Source organism: Pleurodeles waltl, chromosome 1_2, assembly GCF_031143425.1.
Source record: "Pleurodeles waltl isolate 20211129_DDA chromosome 1_2, aPleWal1.hap1.20221129, whole genome shotgun sequence".
NCBI lineage: Eukaryota > Metazoa > Chordata > Amphibia > Caudata > Salamandridae > Pleurodeles > Pleurodeles waltl.
In genome coordinates, this window is record NC_090437.1 from 673,124,080 (window position 1) to 673,144,583 (window position 20,504).

At 44.3% G+C, this 20,504-nt stretch overlaps 1 protein-coding gene across 2 annotated transcripts in view; it reads right to left on the reverse strand.

Annotated features, from left to right (window-relative positions):
• The window catches only part of SLC10A7 (solute carrier family 10 member 7), a 661,109-nt gene that overhangs the window by 411,146 nt on the left and 229,459 nt on the right, over window positions 1–20,504 (reverse strand). For both annotated transcript variants that reach the window (XM_069242617.1, XM_069242618.1), the window contains exon 5: window positions 1,207–1,245. In XM_069242617.1, the coding sequence (XP_069098718.1) occupies window positions 1,207–1,245 (39 nt within the window). The remainder of the gene's footprint in view (window positions 1–1,206; window positions 1,246–20,504) is intronic.

The following is a 20,504-nucleotide window of genomic DNA, read 5'->3' on the forward strand; positions in this document are numbered from 1 at the left end:
CTGATGCCCTAGCGCGGTCATCCTAAAATTTAACCTATATCCCCTGTCCACAGCAAACTGTTGCTTTTCCATAGTGCATGACTTGTTCTAGCCACTTTTTAGCTTGAAGCTTTAAAAATATATATCTCTGGTTCCCCTTAACGTATTCAGATCATTCTGACATTTATTTGCTCATTAAACGGCTCTCTATGTTTCTAAACGTTTTTCAAAATATTGTGTTCTTTATTTTTGAAATTGTTTGTATTGCTTGAGCTAAGTAAGTATTTTACAGCTGTTAGCCTGCTGCCTGTGCCATAGCTATCGGTTGTTGAGAAGAGATTCTCTCTGTACTGTTTAACCCAAATAAAGTGTGTTTTATGGGTTGGCAGGGGTGCCCTCTCTCAAATGTATAACACTATTTCGGAAAAACTGCACCACCATATCATATCCTTAATGGCCAGGCCAATGCTCATGCTCCTCCCCACTGTCCTCTCCAAGCTTTCTCCAAAGTGCCCCAAAATAGTTACACCTAATAAATGTCCCTTAACCCTGCCTGCACCGTTCTGCAGTGCGACTAGAGTACAGCTCATCTAGGAGGCAGCAGTTGTGGCCTATGACCCTCCTCTGATGACCAATCCTGACAGCACCCCTTAAACCTAGCTCAAGCGACATATCACAAACATACATCATCACACCAATAATCACACCCCCACACATAATTGCACACCTCCTGACACTCAACATCATACATTTCCCACACGAACCATTCAAACAGCAGGGTACAGACACAAAGTTACAGTATAACAAACATTAGAGAAGCTTGTTAGAAAACCTTTTCGACGTTCAGAAGCAAAAACAATTAGCTCTGTTTGCTTTACTCCTAAGTGTATTCCAAACCTTTCTATGCTTCCCTCCCATGGTTATCTGATAGACTGCATAAAAAGATCAATGGATACCGAGCAGTCACAATAGGAAGCATCAGCACTCCAGTCCATTCATTAGCCCATTACTGGAAGGAGCAACTATACTTAGGCATATCCGATGAACACTACAGATCCAATTTCCAAAACCACTTGCACATACCTATGGATCTATTACTCTAAAGAACAAATCCTCATAAACACATAATAGGGAAAAGAATACATACTGCGGCATATCAAGTGCTCAGCGTATGGCTTTTACAAACAGAAATGTAATCACAAATATGGTAAAGTTAATAAGGCTTACCAAAAAACTTCCGAATGCAGAATTAAATATAGCTGCTGCCTGAAAGAGAAAAAAAAACAGTCACTCAGTGTAAAACAAAAGAAAAAGCAAAGTGAAAGGAAGCAGTTATTCCCTATAACACATGAAATTATCAAAAATTCCCCACTAAGAATGTATGCCAGGACACCACTTTCAAAGGCTGACACAAGCCTTTATTTTGCTGGACACAGACCTCACAAAAACATTGTAAACTGATTCCGTGTAAGAATTACAAAGTTCAGCATGGAAAAATATTATCATTGGACGAAAATATGCACTGGTGAAAAAAAAGTAATGCCGCTAAATTAAGCAATATTTACCTGCACAACCACACTGCACACTTCCTTCTGATGCGTGCCAAAGTTTGCTTTAACATATTATGCTCAGGTTACTTAGTTTTTGAAGGAAGCATTTAACTTGCTGGCTGAAGAAATAATGGCTAAAATTCGGTCATTTTTTAGCGTAATGTGCAGAACATTGATAGTGTTCAAAGGCCGATCAGCAGTAGTAGCAAGCAATAAATACAATAATCCACCAATGACCATATCCCGCCACAAGCTTACCTAGAGCTCCAGAAGAACTTGATAAGACCATCCAATCACAAAGCTTACATGAACCTCTTAAATATTCAAATCCAACGGTCATGACTATCTCCAGAGCGGCCTGTAGTCTGACGGAAAGCGCGACCGTGCTACTGAGGATCGAGGAGGCGGGGGTAGTAACACCACTGCTTTCAACTGCATAGAGATCCCAAGCAGGACAAATTAATGGACGAGGGAAGGGACATGCGGGGATTATTAAGTAGGGGCTATTGGTGAGATCCGTAAATTTAAAGGAAGACCATGGCTGGGGCGCATCGCTACAGCCCAACCTGCCTACTTGCTCCAAGAGGAGACGCAAGGAGAGTGAATGGCTAATGAGATCCCAGCTCCAAACAGCTTAGCTTTCATATTCAAGTTCATAATTAATTCAGGAACTTTGATCATTTCATTAGATCCCTCCTTTGCCAGCCTCATCAATAAGAAATGCCACTGGACCGCAGCTCGTGTGTGACCCAGGCACAGAACAAGCCCAGGCTGTGAAACCTCGGCGTGCTCGCGAGCAGGGACAGCAGCATATGGCACTAGCTGGTGCGGAGGGAGACTCTGGCTGAACGCAGATAAATAAAACATCGGCTTTCACATTGGTAAACTGCTGCAAAATATTGTCTGACAACTCTCCATGACAAAACCACCTGTCTCCACAGAAAAGGCACCTTTGCGACAAAAGCTGGAGGCGTTCATTGTAGAGTTTGCTGAATTCCCCAAAAGCTGGACTGACTTCAAGCTCTGCCCCTTTAACATGTGCATGAAGTCCATGAAAGGGCAGAACCGCTATCTACAATGCAAAACACATTCTCCTTCCAAAATACTGGCATACTGTTTCCTCCACACACACCCCTATATTCCACACAGTGTTACCCTTTGGAATTTGTTAGGGCCCCTATGACACAGAATTTGATTAAAGCAGCACAACTGCACCATGCCCTACGGTCACTGAGCGCGACAAGAAACACACCTTTCTTAGAATGAGGATCAGTGAACGTTTCATCAACCCTAGACCAAGACGAATTTGTAAAACTGGTAGTTTGTGTATCTGAGAGTAAGCTATACTCAAGTGAGTCGGTTCTCAGGACCATTTCCATGTGTGAATTTGACTTACGTGGGCAAAAGGCTTTTTTTACCAATGAAAATCCAGATGTGGAATTCAGAAAACCTGAATTTGCACTCGCCAAGCGATTAACATATGCATGTGCAATAATACATAGTTAAGACATTGTGCACGTGTAAATCTCATTCAAACTCGCAGGAGTAGGTGTCCAAGCTGGGAGTGGCTAGAAATTGTTTAGTAAACTCACAAACGCATGTCTTTGAGAGCATTCACTACTCTGTTCCCATCATTTTCCCACCCGGGAAATGGTTGGCAATTTACTCCTATCAAGAGATCTTAGGGTGAACCAATTTACCTAAGGATAACTATATATTCTGCATTGAGACAAAAAGTTTTAATTGCACAAATGCAAAGGCAGTTTCGACTATCCCTCTGTATCCTGGGTACAAAATAGCATGCAGAATAAATCAATCTAAGTGGAATTTCACAAAAGCGTTGTAGGTCCGCTCTTGGAAACCTGTTACTGGTGCCTGTTAGCATTCTCTCTGCAATATTTGTGATTTACACACTAAGAAATTTGATCAAACACATGCAAGGGAGCAAACCAGTGGGTCAAGATTTTACATTTGTTTGTGAATAGGTCAAACTCTTTCTTTGGTAAACATTCCAAGTCTAGTTGGCTTTTATGTACCCAGGTGCCCATTATATGCCACATACATAAGGTTTGGCCTCATCAAATTCTGACTACTGTAATATGACTCAGGGAGCATTTTGATTCAATTATCCCTCTCAACGATTGTATCTATAAACGAAAAGCATTAGATACTGTCTGACCAACCCTACAATGCACTTCAGATAGTCCACCAGCAAAGTCTACCATTAGCCAGTACAACAGGTAACAGTGATTGAAAATACCTCATTTCTCCCACCTCAAAGTATGCAGACACCAATACACCAAGGTTATAAAGAGGCACCACACTTTCACGAGGTTGAATGACTAAATAAAGAATGGACTAGAGAACAAGGGGTGGAGTGTGGGAAGAGTCAACCAAAAGAGACAGAAAGAAGAGTAGACCAGAGAATGGGAGAAGACCTTTGGGCCGGTGTCCCAGGTGATGAGAAGGGTCGGTCCATCAGACTGTAGGCAAGGAATCATGGCTAGGAGGAGAGATGGATGGTGGCACCTTCCAGATTACATGTTTTTCCTGCTGTTCTGAGCTAATCATTCACGATCAAGTGACTTTATGACTAACTCAATTTTTATTAAGAACCAAACAAGTAAGGATGATCCACAACATCATGCCATAACCAACATAAGTACAAGAGTCTGCTTCTATCAGTCATATCTGACTGGAAGAACAGACTCAAGAAAAAACATACTTTTACAACAATTCCACGCACAGAACAGTGTTCAAAAGTATTATCATCTCAGCTCTCCCAAAGAAAGACCAGGGAAAGGGAAAGTGGAAAGATAACAAAATGTTAGCAAAGACTAAAGTCATACCTGCAACCGAAAGTCACTTCAAGAGGAGAATCCCCTCCCCTTCCCCCCCACCCCTCCTGGCCACACAATGTAAAAATGACAAAATCTTCCACCCACCGCGAGCAAATGAGTAAATACAGAGGGACCAGTCTTGGGTTCAGGAAGGTATGGAGTTCAGACCATCAAGAAACAAGCATCTGCAATGCAATAGGTCTCGCATTTGCTTGAGTTAGAGCTACTGGCGTCGTAAATGCATTACTTGACTTTTCTTGCCACATAAATTATTACTTCACTTTTGTTGTCAGATAAATTGGCAAACCCTGCCACATAATTTGATCCTCTCCGGAACATAATTCCAGTGGCCTTGCATACAACTAAGCATTTCCATTTACCTTCTTCCGCTAGCTGCAGCAAAAAAAGTATATATTGCCATTATTTATTATATTTTTTTATATTATTATTTTGGGGTCCCCCCTCAACCTAGTGTGTGGACCCAGAGATGCCATAGACAAAACAAGCACATTGTGCTGTGAGTTATGGGCAAATATGTTTTGTAAAAATAAATTAAAAAAATGCCCCGCAAAGCATTATGGGTCGAGTTTCCAAGTGCAGTGAATATTGTAGTATATTGACCAAAATGCTCAGAATAGCCCCTAGAGGGCACCACTATAAAAATAACATTTGTAAGAAACATGGTCATGTAAACATATAGTCAGCCCCTAGACCTCATAATCACTTAAAAACAGTGTAATGCAGTGAAACCATATATTTAGCCCCTAGAGGGTGTAGTGCATTACACATTTTCAGGCCTACTAAAATAATATTACAAACAAGGCCCTTAAAACACAAACCACTCCCAGCTGTAAAACAAAATTTCCAGCCACGAGAGAACTTAAAAAGACACTGAGTGGTGGGAGGTGTTACTATTTTGTGCCCCCCTTCCCAACCTAGTGTGGGGACTGAGAGATGCCCTAGACAGAAACAGTGCATGGTGCTCAGAACAGCCCCTAGAGGACACCATAATAAAAATAGAACTTGTACGAAACATGGTCATCTAACCACATAGTCAGCCCCTAGAGGGTACAACAACATAAAACAGAATGGTACAAAGTAATGCAGTGTAACCATATATGTAGACCCTAGAGCGCGTAGTGCCTTACACATTTTCAGGCCTACTGCAATACTATTATAAACAAAACTCCTAAAACACACACTACTCCCAGCTGTATAACAAAAGTTTCAGCCATGAGAGAGCTTAAAAAGACAATGAACAGTGGGAGAAGCTACTATTTTGGGGTTCCCTCCAACCTAGCGTGGGGACCCAGAGATGAACTAGACAGAAAGAGCGTGTCATGCTGAACGTTTTGATGGCGGTTCCATTGTCCCAGGAAGACAACATGGTGAGTTATGGGTAAAAATGTTTTGTAAAAGAAATGCAACGCAAAGCATTTTGGGACAAGTTTATGAGTGCAGCAAATATTGTAGTATTGGCTCTCCCACTGTGCCTGGAAAGCCGCTTTGAGGATTTCAGTGGTCTTTTTCTGTCTTAAATGCGTCAGTTTGTATATTTTTCAACTGCTAAACTTGCTAAGCGGTGCTCATGTAAAGCGCTCCTCAGAGAGAGGTTGCACAATATGAAAATTCACATAGTTATGTAAAGAGCTCCTCCGATCCAATTCATGCTATATGAAACTTCTCATCCTCATGCAAAGTGCTCCTCCGATTGAGTTTGTGCTATATGAACCATTAAAAAAATAAAATGTAAATACACTTTCAGCCTTTGTCCACAGATATACCACAAAGAAACAGCGGCATGCCCAAAACACAGAAGAGGAAGAAACATACGGCCATGCAGAGCGAAGCAGCGAGGCAAAAGAAAAAAGTAGTGCACCACAGTAAGCTATATGGCCAATCGTGCAATAATCCATGTAACAGTCAGCCTCCAAGCAGGTAACAAAGCAGCCTTAAGGAGGGAAAAACGTAAAGCATTTACCTACGAAATCAAGGGAATTTTGAAAGGCAGGCCAAGGAACAAATGAAAATGATGGGTGTGAGATGGGTGTGTTGCAAGCCCCCAGATGTAGATTACATGTCGAGAGGCAGCGCTTGCCCGCTGCCTTGGCTCCGCCTAAAAAGCACTAGCAGAATCCACTTGAGAGAAAACATTTTCTTCTGCCACTCACTTGTCTGCCATACTAGGCAACCCATTGATTGTTTGCCCTTCCATATTAATTCCTACTGAATGCTCATAAGGGCTTTTTCCCTAGCTAGTGTCTTTGGACTCCAATCCGGAAACTAAAATTGTCTTTCAGCCCCCTTTGCATCTATTTACATTGCACTTTTGGGAAAAAAAAATAGAGCCCTGTAACTTCACTGACTGAACTACAGGCTTCTTCATGGAGCCAGAAACACTTAGATCATTTTACTCTGAGGAACAGCCTATTCACCTTTACCACAGCTTTCAGTTCACAACCCAACGTATGCCCAGGAGGTCAGCAAACCCTAGACCAAGTTCATTTTCAAGCATCTCCAATGAAACCGCAAACAAACCACTCAGAACTCTGAAATGGGAACCCCTTCCCAAATTATCAAACACCTCAATTCTTCTTCCAGTGTAACAAGGGAATTCATAGATGTGTCCACAAAATTTTTCATCTCAACAGAACGTGCCTCTAGCTCCTTCACCTGACCCTCACCTGCACAAAGTTCTTCTTGTTGCTCTCCACTTTTTGCTCCACCACAAATATTGTGCCTCTATGGGTCTCCGGCTGACTTTACCAGAGGGGCAACGCAATATTGATAGTCTGTTTTTTTAGGTCATATGTTGGCCAGTTACAGACCTCCTCAGTACCTGTTCACCATGTGGTACGGCCCTAGAACGATCCAGAACAATGCGTCCGGAACCACACCTGCATTGTTCACGCAAGCAGAACGACGCTTGCCTGAACAACGCAGGCCTTTTTCTCTACCTTAACCACGCATGTGCTGAACAACGCACATGCGTGGTTAAGGCAGAGAAAAAGAAAGATCCATCAGGAGAGGGCGAGGTCAGGTAAGTGGGGCTGGGTTGGGGGTAGTTTTTAGGGGTGGGGCGGAGGGTGAAGGGGTTGGGGAGGTTAGGTTATTTTATTTTGGTCGGGGTCGGTACTATGGTTTTTAGGGGCAGGGGTATCGGGGCAATTTTGTATTTAGGGGAGGTGGGAGGGTTGGGTTTTTAGGAGTAGGGGGTCAGGGTAATTTTGTATTTAGGGCAGGTGGGGGTGTTGGGTTTTTAAGGGCAGGGTGGGGAGTCAGGGTAATTTTGTATTTGGTGGGTTGGGGTATTTATGTTTTTAGGGCAGGTGGGTTTTTAAGGGTGGGGGTCGGGGTAGTTTTGTATTGAGGGCGAGTGGGGGCAGGGTATTAGGGGTGGGGGGGTCGGGTTATTTTTTATTTAGGGCGAGTGGGTTTTTAGGGTTGGGTTTTTAGGGGCGGGTGGGTGTTGGGGTAATTTTGTATTGAGGTCAGGTGGGGGCAGGTTTTTAGGGGTGGGGTTGGGGTCATTTTGTATTTAGGGAGGGTGGGGGGCAGGTTATTAGGGGTGGGGTGGTTGGGGTAATTTTGTATTTATATTCACGTTTTTAGGGGTGGGGGTTGGGGTAATTTTGTATTCAGGGCAGGCGGGAGGTCAGGTTTTTAGGTGTGGGGTGGTTGGGGTAATTTGTGGGGTGGTCGGGTAATTTTGTTTTTAACGGTTGGGTTGTTTTATTTTGGGGTGGGGGTCAGTGTTAGGGCTCAGGGTGGGTGGGGTGTATCGGGGTAGTTTTTAAGGGTGGGGGTCGGGGTACTTCTCTTTTTAGGATGGGGGATGGCATGTGACAACCACACATGCCTTTCCTAGGCATGCCTTTACAATGAAAAATCGTGGTAAAGGCATGCGTGGAAACAATGCGGTCGTTGTTCCGACCGCGCTGTTCAGGCATGCGTGGTTCCATCATACAACCATGGCCCTAAGGTTTAAAAAAAAAAAAAAAAAAATGCCTCTTCTCTGCAGCTTTTTGTCGGGTCCTTCTGTGCCCCAAAGAAATGGACTGTCTTCTATGTGCCATGCTCCTCTACGAAATGGCAATCCAAGTCGCAGAAACCACAAATGTCTTCGGCTAGGCAGAGGACCACTTGTGAACAGGAACCCCAAAGAGTTGTCATAGGCTGAGTTATGGACATGCTGCTATTCGGGTCAGCAGGCTAAAAGGGGCTACTGCTCCACACCTCGGCTTGCCTCTTTGCTTGTATACTTCCAAGTGGCTGCACTCTGCAGTGGCCATAAACTGGAGTTAAGTCAGCAGTATGCAGAGGCTTAATTCCATGGACAACTGGCTCGCCTGCTCCAGTCTCTAAACTGGGGCCAGACCAGGCCAAAGAAGCCACCTTATTCTTCATGAAATTAGCTGATGTATCACAGTAGGCCACTGCCTTGGGATGTCTATTGGCCACAAAATACCTCAGATCAGGCACTTGTGCCAGGCTTCCTGCCGCTGTCTGTAGTGGTGGGACCATGAATTCACAGCGGCAGAACAGGGACCAGAAGACAATAGCACAGGACTTCATCCGAACACAGCAATCTTGTAGCCTGCCCAGTGGTGCTGCCACTTTAACTCTCTTGTGGGACAGGGTTAGATACTTTCTATGATCCCTTTCTTCTTAGGGGGTATAAGAAGCTTGTATCCTCAGCTTTTCATAATAAGTATTTTGCATTCTCCAAGGTAAAACTTAGCTTCACTAGTGCTCCATCTGTTACTAAGCTTTGTTTCACTAAATCCAGTTCACTTTTTCTTTCTTCAGTGGCTTGCGACATGTCTGGCAAAAAGAGGACCGGGCCTCCCTTCAATTCCATCATTCTCTTGCAACGAAATTCCTCTTTGGCACGCCAAGTTTGGGATTTTGGAGTCTGATAAATGTCTGTATTCCCCCCTAACATCCTCTTTTTCTTGCATATTTTAGAAATCTATTTCTCCAAAAGCTTCTCAAGTTGCCTTGCCATAATTATGATGAATTCCCAGAATCCTCACATTCCTTGCTCTTTCCATATAATACAGTGATTTCAGTCTCCTCTCAACCTTAGGTGGATTATTGATGACTTCATCATCCTTCTCGCAGATTGTTCAACAACATGTTTCTTCAACACTTTTCAACAGATTGTTCAACACTTTTCTTTGTGTTTGGACTGCACACCTGCCTCCAGTCTGTGTAGTTTTCTAGTGTGTAACTGATTCCTGTAATTTTCTGAGCTTTATATTCTGCCTAGCTGTATAGAGATTTATCCTTTACATAATTTCCATCATGTGTATTACTAGTGCAAGGCTCTGATATTGTAGTGGTGAATAGGGACGACCAAAGGACACTCTGTTCTTCCTCCTGGTTATAAGGGAAATGCCACAACACATATGTCTATTTTAACCCTTCTCTATTAGCTTAGTGTTGGGCATTTTACGCCCAGTCCTGAGGTTCTCTCTCAGGTCACTACTAGTTGTCTCCCCATGTTTGTGGTCGGAATCCTTTCCATTCTTAAGGTTCAAGGACTCTTGCTATTTGGTTGCCTCTTCTCGGTCTCTGAAACTGGAGCCTTCTTTGCGCACTGACCTTCCTGCGGATCTGATATTTTCCGCTGCCAAACAAGGCACACAATACCACTAAACCACCAGGTACTTTCTAGAACGCAAACAGACTTTATGGCTGTCTCTTCGTCCAATGCTCAACCAGGCTTAAGATGCCTGGTCTTCCGATACCCTGCAAGATATAGGCAAGTTTGCACAGGCTACCACATAAGTTGTCAATCAAGCCCAAGACATTAAATATCTCTGGCACCATGACACTGATCATCCATGATTGCACACACATGCCACACAGTGCATCTTCACTATACAGGTCATTCTGGTACAGAACACAGTGCCCTGGAGCCTCCACATGTCAGACCTCTGCCAGTTTGTTTGCCTCTCAGTCATGATCCTTCCCAGGCCCCATTAGAAACCCTCAGCTTGAGCCCATCAACCACCATATTCAGTAAATTCACAAGACCTTCCATTTTCATAAGAATGTCAAAACGGTGCACACCTGATTCCGAATTATTCTCTCTTGAAAATGTTTCAGAACTACTACATCACTGCACCTAATGGGAATGGGGCCTCATTTTGTCTGGAAACTACTGACATTTGTGGTAAATTAAACTACAACACATACTGATGAAAGCTACTCTTGGACTTGGATTTTTCCCCAGGACAAAAATATCGTAATGTAGTTAGCTAGAACTGAAATACAGGACACACAGACAGGGCCACTCCAAGGGCTATTGCCGCCTTGGGTGAAGTGAAATTAACAGCCTAGCCCACACCCACGTGGGGAAGGAACATTTGCTGCTTGTACAGGCATACGGTTCCCACGTGCTGGTGAAGACTGAGAATCAAAATAGCTAAACACAAAAGTGACTGCTAAAACACCTAACAGAAAAAAGTATTTTTTTCCCCAAAACCCAAAAAATTGCAAATATGTAGTAGTATTTAATGTTTTACTTTTTGGAGACTGTACCATAAGTTGTGTGCAACACCTCCACATCTTATCTTACCCTAGACTAGGCATGCCTTACCCTAAAAAACAGGCTTTGCAAACAGATCTTAGACATACATCAGGGAAGACATAAAATGTACTCTTACACTCGAAGTCTAGTGAGGGAGGACTCCTTTGTGGCCAACAACAAGAAAACGTTTTCTACCTGTTGTCAGTTATTTTAATCAGGATGGGTGCTTTAGATTGAAGTCTTTGAACCTCCGGGAGCCACTAAAATCTCGTTAGGTCTGGAGAAATTACGCAATATCTAGCTCAGCCGACAGCTTCAGTAATAAGAGTAATAGGAGTCTTTAGAGCAGGCTAATCACTTTTTGAGAGATTTTGTAGTAAATATTGTTACAGAGATCTAAGGGTTCTCCCTGTGACAGCCTCATTAAGAAATTGGTGGAGGGTTCAAAACACACTGTAACAACATTATGCATATCGGTGTTGCACATTGTCGTTTCTAATCTTCTCATAGCGTAGACCCCCAGATGAAGCCAGATATTATGGTATATATTTGGTGAATACTCACAAACAAATGCTTACAAATTTCCTGTGATTCATTAACACAAATATTCTTGTTACATTTCCACTTTTGTCTATTAGTTCCATGTGAAACTGTTGATCAGATTCATGCTAGGTGTACTCGTTTCTGTCCCACTCCGTTTTCCCCCACAGAAATCAAGCGCTGGCAACAACAGCAATGCGTCACTAGAACGAACTGAGGAACACATCTATGAGCAGACATATTAAATGAATGTTGAACGTTCCTGGTTGAAGAACAGATTAAACAACTTGACAAAACCCATTCCTACTCTGCTGAATGAGAGAAGACGAGAGAAGAATGAGAGAAGAAGGAAATAAAAGATCATGTCAACATAGTAGTTACTTGTCATGAGATGCAGTGTAACCCGCAATGAGATGCGATGGAGGCTTCACCAGGGGAGCTGGGGAACGGTAAAGAATAAGCCAGCAAAACCAGTGCTAACACCGAGACTCTTCGGGTCGCGAAGCAGAACCTAGAGCACCGCGGAGTAGAAAGCAGACTTGATGGCGCGAGATCTGAAAGGCTTGACAAAGGTGAAAAAAGTTATTGGGACATCCCTGGGTTCTGGATCCTAGTGCACTGAAGATATGCACCACTGTTCTAAAGGGAAGACTCTTAAATCTCTTCAGTAGCAGGGCCTCGAGTACCAGACTGGATTGATGGTAGCGGAGAGAGGGTTTATAAAAAAGCATGCAACTTGGTGGTCTTGGGCAACATACGCAAAGACCAAAGGTTCAGGTTTATACCACCAGCCTTCCATGTGCACCATATTCTGTATTCAAAGATGCAAACCAGGTCTTATTCGACAATCAGCCAGGTGCTTAGAGGCACGGAGGGCAAAGAACGCACAACAGCAGACCTTAAACAAGAGCTGCAGCTCTACACAAATGGAACTGAAGAACGGACTGCGCCTGGTACAACAAATGTGTTTTATTGTCGCAAAGAACGAGAAAATTGATGAATCTTGTTGGGTCTTTCAGTGCGATCCCACCGCACACGTAGGCGAGGATACCAAATAATGAACTGCGCTGTCCCTGCTCTGAATCCTCTGGGCATTCCGGGCTAGGCGGCCGAGTAGGGGCTGTTTTACAATGCATCCCGCCCCCGAGTTTGCATTAAATAAGGGCAAAGGCTCTGGGTCTATTGAGTGTACAATGTGATTTGGAAGTGTGAAAGCTCCTGGTCTGACCTGTGATCTCTCATTTCTTCTGAACAGCTGGGGCTGAAAGAGGCAACTTATAGCACCCTGGGGACAAGAGGCATGTGTTCCTCCTCTCCTGGCACAGCACAGCGAGGATGTAAGCCAGAGAATCACCGCACCCGCAGGAACCACAGGCCGGGCAAGATAGGTATATGGCCTGAATCTCATCAAAGAACCAAACGGGGGGACACTGGGAGGGACACCTGCAGACCTGGACTCAAGATTACAAAAAGTCGAAAGAAAGCAGCCAAAAAGCTGACTATCAACATTCAGGTCCACTCGCTGCACAACATCCAAAGCAAGCGAAACCCGTTTAGAAACGGTAGTCAGTTCAGTAGGTCTGAGCAGGCCCGAGGGCGAGGAAGGACCGGGTAGCTGCCTAGGGTGCCCTCAGCATACAGGCACAAGGTTGTCCCTGCAAGGATGAAGATGTTGTGCCAGTGGTATGGATAGGGTCTGGCAAAATGTGTCTCACCAAAAATTGTTGGACAATCATCTTGCTTACGGTACCCTAAAGCCAAAGCAGAAACAGAAACATTGATTCTGATGGCAGACTCACAAGAAATCAATGACAATTCTGCTTGCCCGTATCGCTACTTATGCTACACAGAGAAACTAATATTTGCCCGCCTTCACTTTTACTCACTATATGTTCAGTTCTCTTTATCCGTCGTTCCAGATATGAAGTAGCCAAAGGGGCAATACTAAACAACATACGGAGAATGGCATACGTTTTGAGATGAAGCTGGTGAGTGAGGAATATGCAGCAAGGCCATAATGCCAAATCTGGGAAGCCAGAAATCCGGGGCCAAGTATTACAAAGCAAGTCAGGCAGGGACAGACTAAGACAGCTCCGAAGCTGTTATTAGAGCTTATTCTGAGGAATTTCACAGAGCCAACAGTGGCGTAACAACGGTCCCCGCAGCCCCGTGGGGGGACTCCAGTGTGGGCCACTCAGCACAGTACATTGTGCACGGGCCTCTCACTGGGTCCAGGGTGACTGGGGGTTCCCTCAAGGTACTTTGCAGGGGGCCCCCCTCAAGTTTCATTACGCCACTGAGTGGCATGCACACACGTATCATTTAAAGAGCTGTTAGACTAGCATTTCTTGTGGAGCAAATACAAAAGATTCAGGATTGGCAGGTGTCTAGCAGAATACACTCTTCCGAAGCCTAAAGCCCTTCTGTACAATATCCGTGGAGTACTGGGCCCCATCCTGTATCTGACAGTGCTGAAGGATTAACACCGCTTAAACTCAATATCAAATGATTCTTGTGTTACCCAGACATTCACAGCACCAGATCTAAATTGCTAGGTTGGATCTCAAGCAGTAATACGCGTGAAGACAGACCATGTCAGACACTTTCTAAATGAAATGTTCCGCTTCATCTGACCGACATCAGAGAGACCCACTAACACATGGAATCATAACTTTTCAGTTCTCTGAGTATTTCTTTGGAAAACTAACTATTCACCTCGTATTCTGTGTGAATTCCCGTTAGATGTCATCAGTGATGTTGTCAGTGATGTCACTATGTCGAGTGATGTAATATGTGATGTCACAAGCAGTGCATTACAGGGGCGCAAGTTATAGTTAGCTCATGTAACTATAACTGCGGAATTTCCCTGGAAGTAAATTCAGGAATTAACTATAAAGTCCCTGTAACCTTAGAATTTTTTCAGTGAATTTCTAGTTTTAAAAAAATTATATTTCCTAACTATAACATCCCTGTAACCTTTGTTTTTTTCAGTGAATTTCTCTTTTTTTTTTTTTTTTAAATGTAGAGTAATTTTCATTATTATACGTTAATCAAACCACCACTGTACACGGCCAAAGGGAGTTGCTTTGAGCAGTGTCAGGATTGGCCGTAAGCCAGGCTGGGAGCCTGCAACCTGGAGTGATGAGAGACAGAGGAGCAGCGCAGCGGCAACAGAGGAGGTACGTTTTTATGTATATTTTTTTGATTATTAAATGTCCCCCCTGCACCCTGCCCCGCGAGCCGCACCCGTTCCTTTAGAGGCCAGCGAGCTGCGATTGATGTGAGGGTCTGAGTGGGTCGGGTGAGTGGGTGCCTCAGTGTCTGAGTGGGTCTGTGAGTGGATGTATGAGGGTTTCAGTGGGTGTGTGAGTCTCAGCGGTCTGAGTGGGTGTACGAGTGTCTCAGTGGGTCTGTGAGTAGGCACATCAGTGTTTTAGTGGGTCTATGAGTGGGTGCATGAGGGTCTGAGTTGGTGCATAAGTGAGTGGGTGTGTGAGTGGGCGCGTGAGTGAGTGCATGTATAAGTCAATGAAGTAGGATATATATCTATATATAACCTAGTGGCGGTCACTAGGTAGTTATAGGATTATAGGTAGGATCACGTTTCTATACAAAGTGTTTTTTTACTTGCCTATATCTTTGGCACCGCTTGACGCATCTTCACAAAACTTTCCCCCCAAAAAATGTTGCCAGTTCCATCAGCTGCTGCCTGGAAAGTTTTGGGGTGATCTGCCCTTGGGAGGAGCAGGGGTGGTGAAGGAGGGGGTCCCAAAACAGGTTTTCCCCATTAATTTTTCCATAGGGATTTTGAACAGCAATATCGCAAAAACTACTAGACGGAATTACACCAAATTTGGCAGGAAGGTAGGCCCTGGTCCAGAAAGAGTGCTTTTGTTGCTTTGGTGTAATTCTGTTCAGTAGTTTTTGAGCAATTAAGGGGAAAACAAATTTGTATATCTAGGGACGTCAAGGATTCGCAACCCCTAACGATCTCGTGCTGGGATAACACTTCAACAACAGAAGCTGTTGCAGTGTTAGCCACCTTGGAACTCGGCTTCAGCCGAGTCCCACCAAAAAAGTTTAAAAAAAAAAGAGGGGCCAGGGTACAGACATCCTGACCCCTTAGCTCTGGTGGGGGGGTCCCCCCCAGGGCTAAAAAGCATTTTTTTGTTGATTTTACGAGTGGAGACAAGGTGGAGCCGCAAATCCACTCGTAAAATCACAAAAAGATGAAGAGGGGACTCCCGTGCTTTGTTAGTCTAATGTCCCCAGGTGGGCCAAGTCCCAGGTTTTTTTCAAAAACAAAAAAAAAGCAGGGAGGTCCTCCTGGCCCCCTCCCGCTGCTCCGGGGACCACCCCCCCCCCCAGGGTTCTTTTTGTTTTGTAATGTAGGGGTGACCTGCGGCCCCCCGCTGCCCTGGGGACCGCCACCTCCCCAAGGCATTATTGTAATATGCGGAAGGAGCCTCCTTGCCCCTGCCCACTACCCCGGGGACCACCACTTTCCCAGGGCGATCTTGTAATTAAAGCAGGGGGCCCTGTGGCTCCCCCGCTGCCCAGGGGACCACTACCTCCCCGGGGGGGATCTTGTAATTAAAGCAGGAGGCTATGGGGACCACCGCCCCCCCCAGGGCAAGACTGATGTTGTAGCAGGGGGGGGGGGGCATGTGGTCCCCGCACCCTGGGGACCACCACCCCCCAGGGCAAATGTTTAAAAAAAATAAAGGGGGTCCCTATGGGACCCCTGCACCCCGGGGACCATCCCCCCTCCCCCCCAGGGCTAAGATCTAGTTGGAGCTGGGCCATGCGGCCCCCCCTTGAAGAGCCTCTGATGGCCCTGGGAACAGCCACCCCCCAGGGCTAGCTGCTGCCATGTCCCGGAGTGCCCACACACGGGACATAGCTGTTTGCTGTGGCTTGCTGTAGCACTGCAGCCAAGCCACAGCAAACACTTCTGGTTTTGACAATGGGATCTGTAAAGCAGGTCCAGCTGTCAAAATCCGAAGCTTTCATCTCTGTCCCCTGTATGCGTGCAGGGGACAGAGATAAAAAGCTTCAACAAGCAGGGAGCTGCCATCAAAGCAGCTCTATTCTTGCTGAGGCATTGGCATTGCGGGGGAAGCCTTAAGGCATATGAGATTTCATCAGTGATGTCACTGACCAGGTCATGAGTGATGTAATATTTGAGGTCATAAGCAGTGCATTACGGAAGCGCCAGTTATACTTAGCTCAGGTAACTATTTTTGCTGAATTTCTACTTTTTTTAACGAATACATTCAGAACCTAACTGTGACGTGTATTTAACCTCTGTTATTTCCAGGGTATATGTGTATAATATATATATATACCGCCAGTAATTCACACACATATATATATATATATATACATAATATATAATATATAAATGAATTACTGGCGGTGGCCAGCAGGTAGTTATAGTTAGGACATTTGATTCTATTGCAAAAGAGTTTTCGGACTTACCTATATCTTTGGCACTGTTTGACGAATCTTCACGAAATTTTCCACAAAAAAAACTGTGCCCAAGAATCTTGTGCATGGGAAGTTTTGGGGTGATCCGTCAAGAGGGGACTGAGAAAAGGGGGGCAAAAAACGTAGATTTCCTATTTTAATTCCCAAAGATATTTTAGACATGACTACAGCCCGAACTGCTGGATGGAATTACACCCAATTGGGCAGTAAGGTAGTAACTCTTGTTCTAGAAACACTGCCTTTTGTTATTTGGAGCAAATCCATTCAGTAGTTAATGAAATATTAAAAGAAAACCAAATTTGTATATTTAGAGGTGTGAAGGCTTTGCGAATACTCCCAATCTTGTGCCTTTCAAGGCTTAAAAGTATTTTGTTTTTATGAATTGCGGCGAAAACAGTGGCGGATCTGTGAATTTCAGCGTGATAAAAAAAATGCAGTCTCCCACTTTGGGCAAAGAAAAAGAGGGGGGCGCACATAGCCCCCATCCAAGCGCTTTCAAAAGCCCCAGGGACCACCACCTCCCCAGTGCTATACTAATCAAGTATGCTGGGGGCTCCCGTGCCCCAGGGTCCAACACCTTCCTGGGGCAAGATAATATAAAAGTAAGGGAGGGGTACCCGGGGACCGCCACCTCCCTGCTGCTATTTCTTAATAGTATGTGGGGCTGCGTAGTATAGTTAGGACCTAGATTCCATTGCAAAAGAGCTTTTTGACTTGGCTATATCTTTGGCACCTTTTGATGAATCTTGACGAAATTTCTCCCCCCCAAAAAACTGGGCCCAGGAATCTCCACCTTCCTGGGGCTATTTCTTAATAGTATGTGGGGGATGGGTGGTGCCCGCACCCTGGAGACCACCTCCCTGAGGTAAGATAAAATTAAAAGAATATGGGGGTGGTCTTGCGGGGACCTCCCTCCCCCCCCCCCCCAACATCCCAGGGACCGCAACCTCCCCGAGACTACTAAATGAAATTAGAATGGACCCTCGGCCCCAGGGACCACCACCTCCCTGGGGCAAATTTTTAAAGATAGATAGAGGGGGCCGTGCAGACCCTACTTTGGAGTAATACATGGCCCTGGGACCCCCACTCCCCAGGACCGGCTCCTGCTATCTCCTGAGGTGCCCATCCTCGCTCGGAAGGTAGCGGTTTGCTTTTGTCTGGTGGGAGCTGACAGCTCCTGCCAAGCATAGGCAAACATAACTATGCTTTCAGCAAGCGGGAGCTGTTAAACAGTTCCCGCTTGGTGAAAGTAGAATTTTCATCTCTTTCCCTGCATGCTAGTATATGAGCAGGGAAAGAGATGAAAACATTGCTCCCGCACACAGGGAGCTTCCATTTAAAGCAGATCCCTGCTTGCGGGAATAATGCCAGCTCTCGCAGGAGACAGGAGCTGGCTGAGACCTTAAATGCAGTCCCCATAACCACTTAAATTTATAAGGTACAAATCATCCAAGTGTGTTTTCTCTGCAGTTCCAACCTGTAAAGTTATCAATGAAGACGCTCAAGAAACAATCACACTGGCAAAGTTACAGACACACAAGGTAACTGAAGACGTTTCCTCAGCGTACTTTAGGCAGTTGTAGTGTCCATCCCAGTGGTGGTCAGCACTGGGTACTTATAGTTAGGCAAGCTGCTCCAAAGGAAAATTGTTTTTGTTTTGCTAATAACTTTGGTCCCATTTTACTAATCCCCATGAAACTTTAAAAAATGTGCTACGTTTTCACTAGTGTGTGCATGAAAAGTTTTGAGGTGATCTTTCAAGTGGGGGCCAAGAAAAAGGGTGTCCCAAAATGCAAAATCCCCATGCCTTTTCCATAGACTTCTCTAGGCCAGGCTACACCAAAAACTGCAGAGCAGAATTACACAAAATTTGGCAGAAAGCCAGATCTTGGTATGCAGATTGTGCTTTTTGTGATTTGGTGTAAATACATTCAGTTGTTTTTGAGAAATTAAGGAGCACAAAACATAGAACCAGATGTGCTCTGATTGGCCAAGTTAAAGGGGATTAGTCAATCCTGCTTGGTTGGTTTCAACCTAGACAATATGTTTTGGCAGCAGTTACAAAACTGAGGGACTTGGTACCTGTGTTCTGTAACTCAATTAAAAAATAAGGTAATGAGGCAGACTAAGCACACTCGGAAACCAAAAGGCATATGAGGGAGGTCCCAAAGGGACCCTCCCTTTATTGGCTGGCCACAAATTGGGCAGCAAGTTGTGGCAGCCATTACAATGCTCTGGGACATGGACCCCATTGAAAGGCATTATAGGAAATGTCAAGTTTTGAGAGTTACAAAAAGGAGCATGTATTAAGGGTGGTAACAGATTTCAGTTACAATGTAAATCCTTTGTTGGTGGTACCATGCTAATTTTAGGAATTGTGTTCCTATCTAAGGTGCTGTAAAAATGCTTACCTTCTGCTGGGATTTCAGTAATCATGACTGAGAGAAAATTGTCCTCTCATGATTTTACCATAGAGGTTATAGAAGGTGCTTCAGAAGGTAAAGTGAGCATATTTTCTGTAAATTGGCACTATTTATTTCAGCCATGTGGGGATAAAGTCTGACATTCTCAGTAAAACATGTACTTCCATCAGGAGCAGTCTGTCAGTTAATTCCCACAATGTTCTACTGCCACCTCCCAGAGTAGTCTAAAGAAAAACTAGAGCATTCATCGTCTAACTTATGACAATGTGGCTCACCTGAAGCCATCTTAATTGAATCAAACTGGTAAAACGTGATACATTTCATTTACAAAGGAACAAAATGAAGAGGTTCATTTTGTCATAGAAATTATGGTTGGTGCTGGAGAAGGGAAAACTAGGACATTTTAAATGAGTTCTATTTCATTAAGACATTCTGATATGCATACTGAAACATGCACTTTTAACACCAGCAGCACCATGGTGACCTGGTGATCAGCAGCTTTACCAGTGTTCTAATGAGGAACTAGAGAGCTAACATTCAGAATCTATGCCAAAAGGTTGGCACATCTGAACGCCATCTTGATGTAACTGAAGTGGAAAACTGGAAGCATTTTCTACTGCTGATACTGCAGTAAATGAGGAAATGAGGAAGCTTCACATGAAAAAGAAAGTCTCCCAAGATGTCCACCAGAGAAAAAAAAGAGTCCAAATGTAGCCCAAGTATAACCCAATGACAGAAGTGTGCAAAATGCATACTTATTTATTGTATGTTTTTTGGCAGTTTTATGTAGCAGAGACATGACCTGAAGGTATTAGAGTGCTTTAAATGAGCATTGATTACAGTATACAAGGATGCTTTCATTTTGGTTTTAGGCATGGGGAGATTGAATGATTTTCACAGAATCAAAGGCTGTTGAGCCCACGCCGAAACTCAAACCTACTTCCTCAGTTGCAAAGTCGGAAGCTCTGGCCACAAAACCACACCCTCTCCCCTAAGTGCAACAAATAATCAAGTGAATAACTGGATAATAAAACATAAACATAGCAAATAATTTAAAAGTGCTTTGACGCTATTTGAGAAATCAGACAATGTGCCCTCATTTTAGTTTTTAGAGCACTAACCATAATTTCTATGGGAAAAAGAC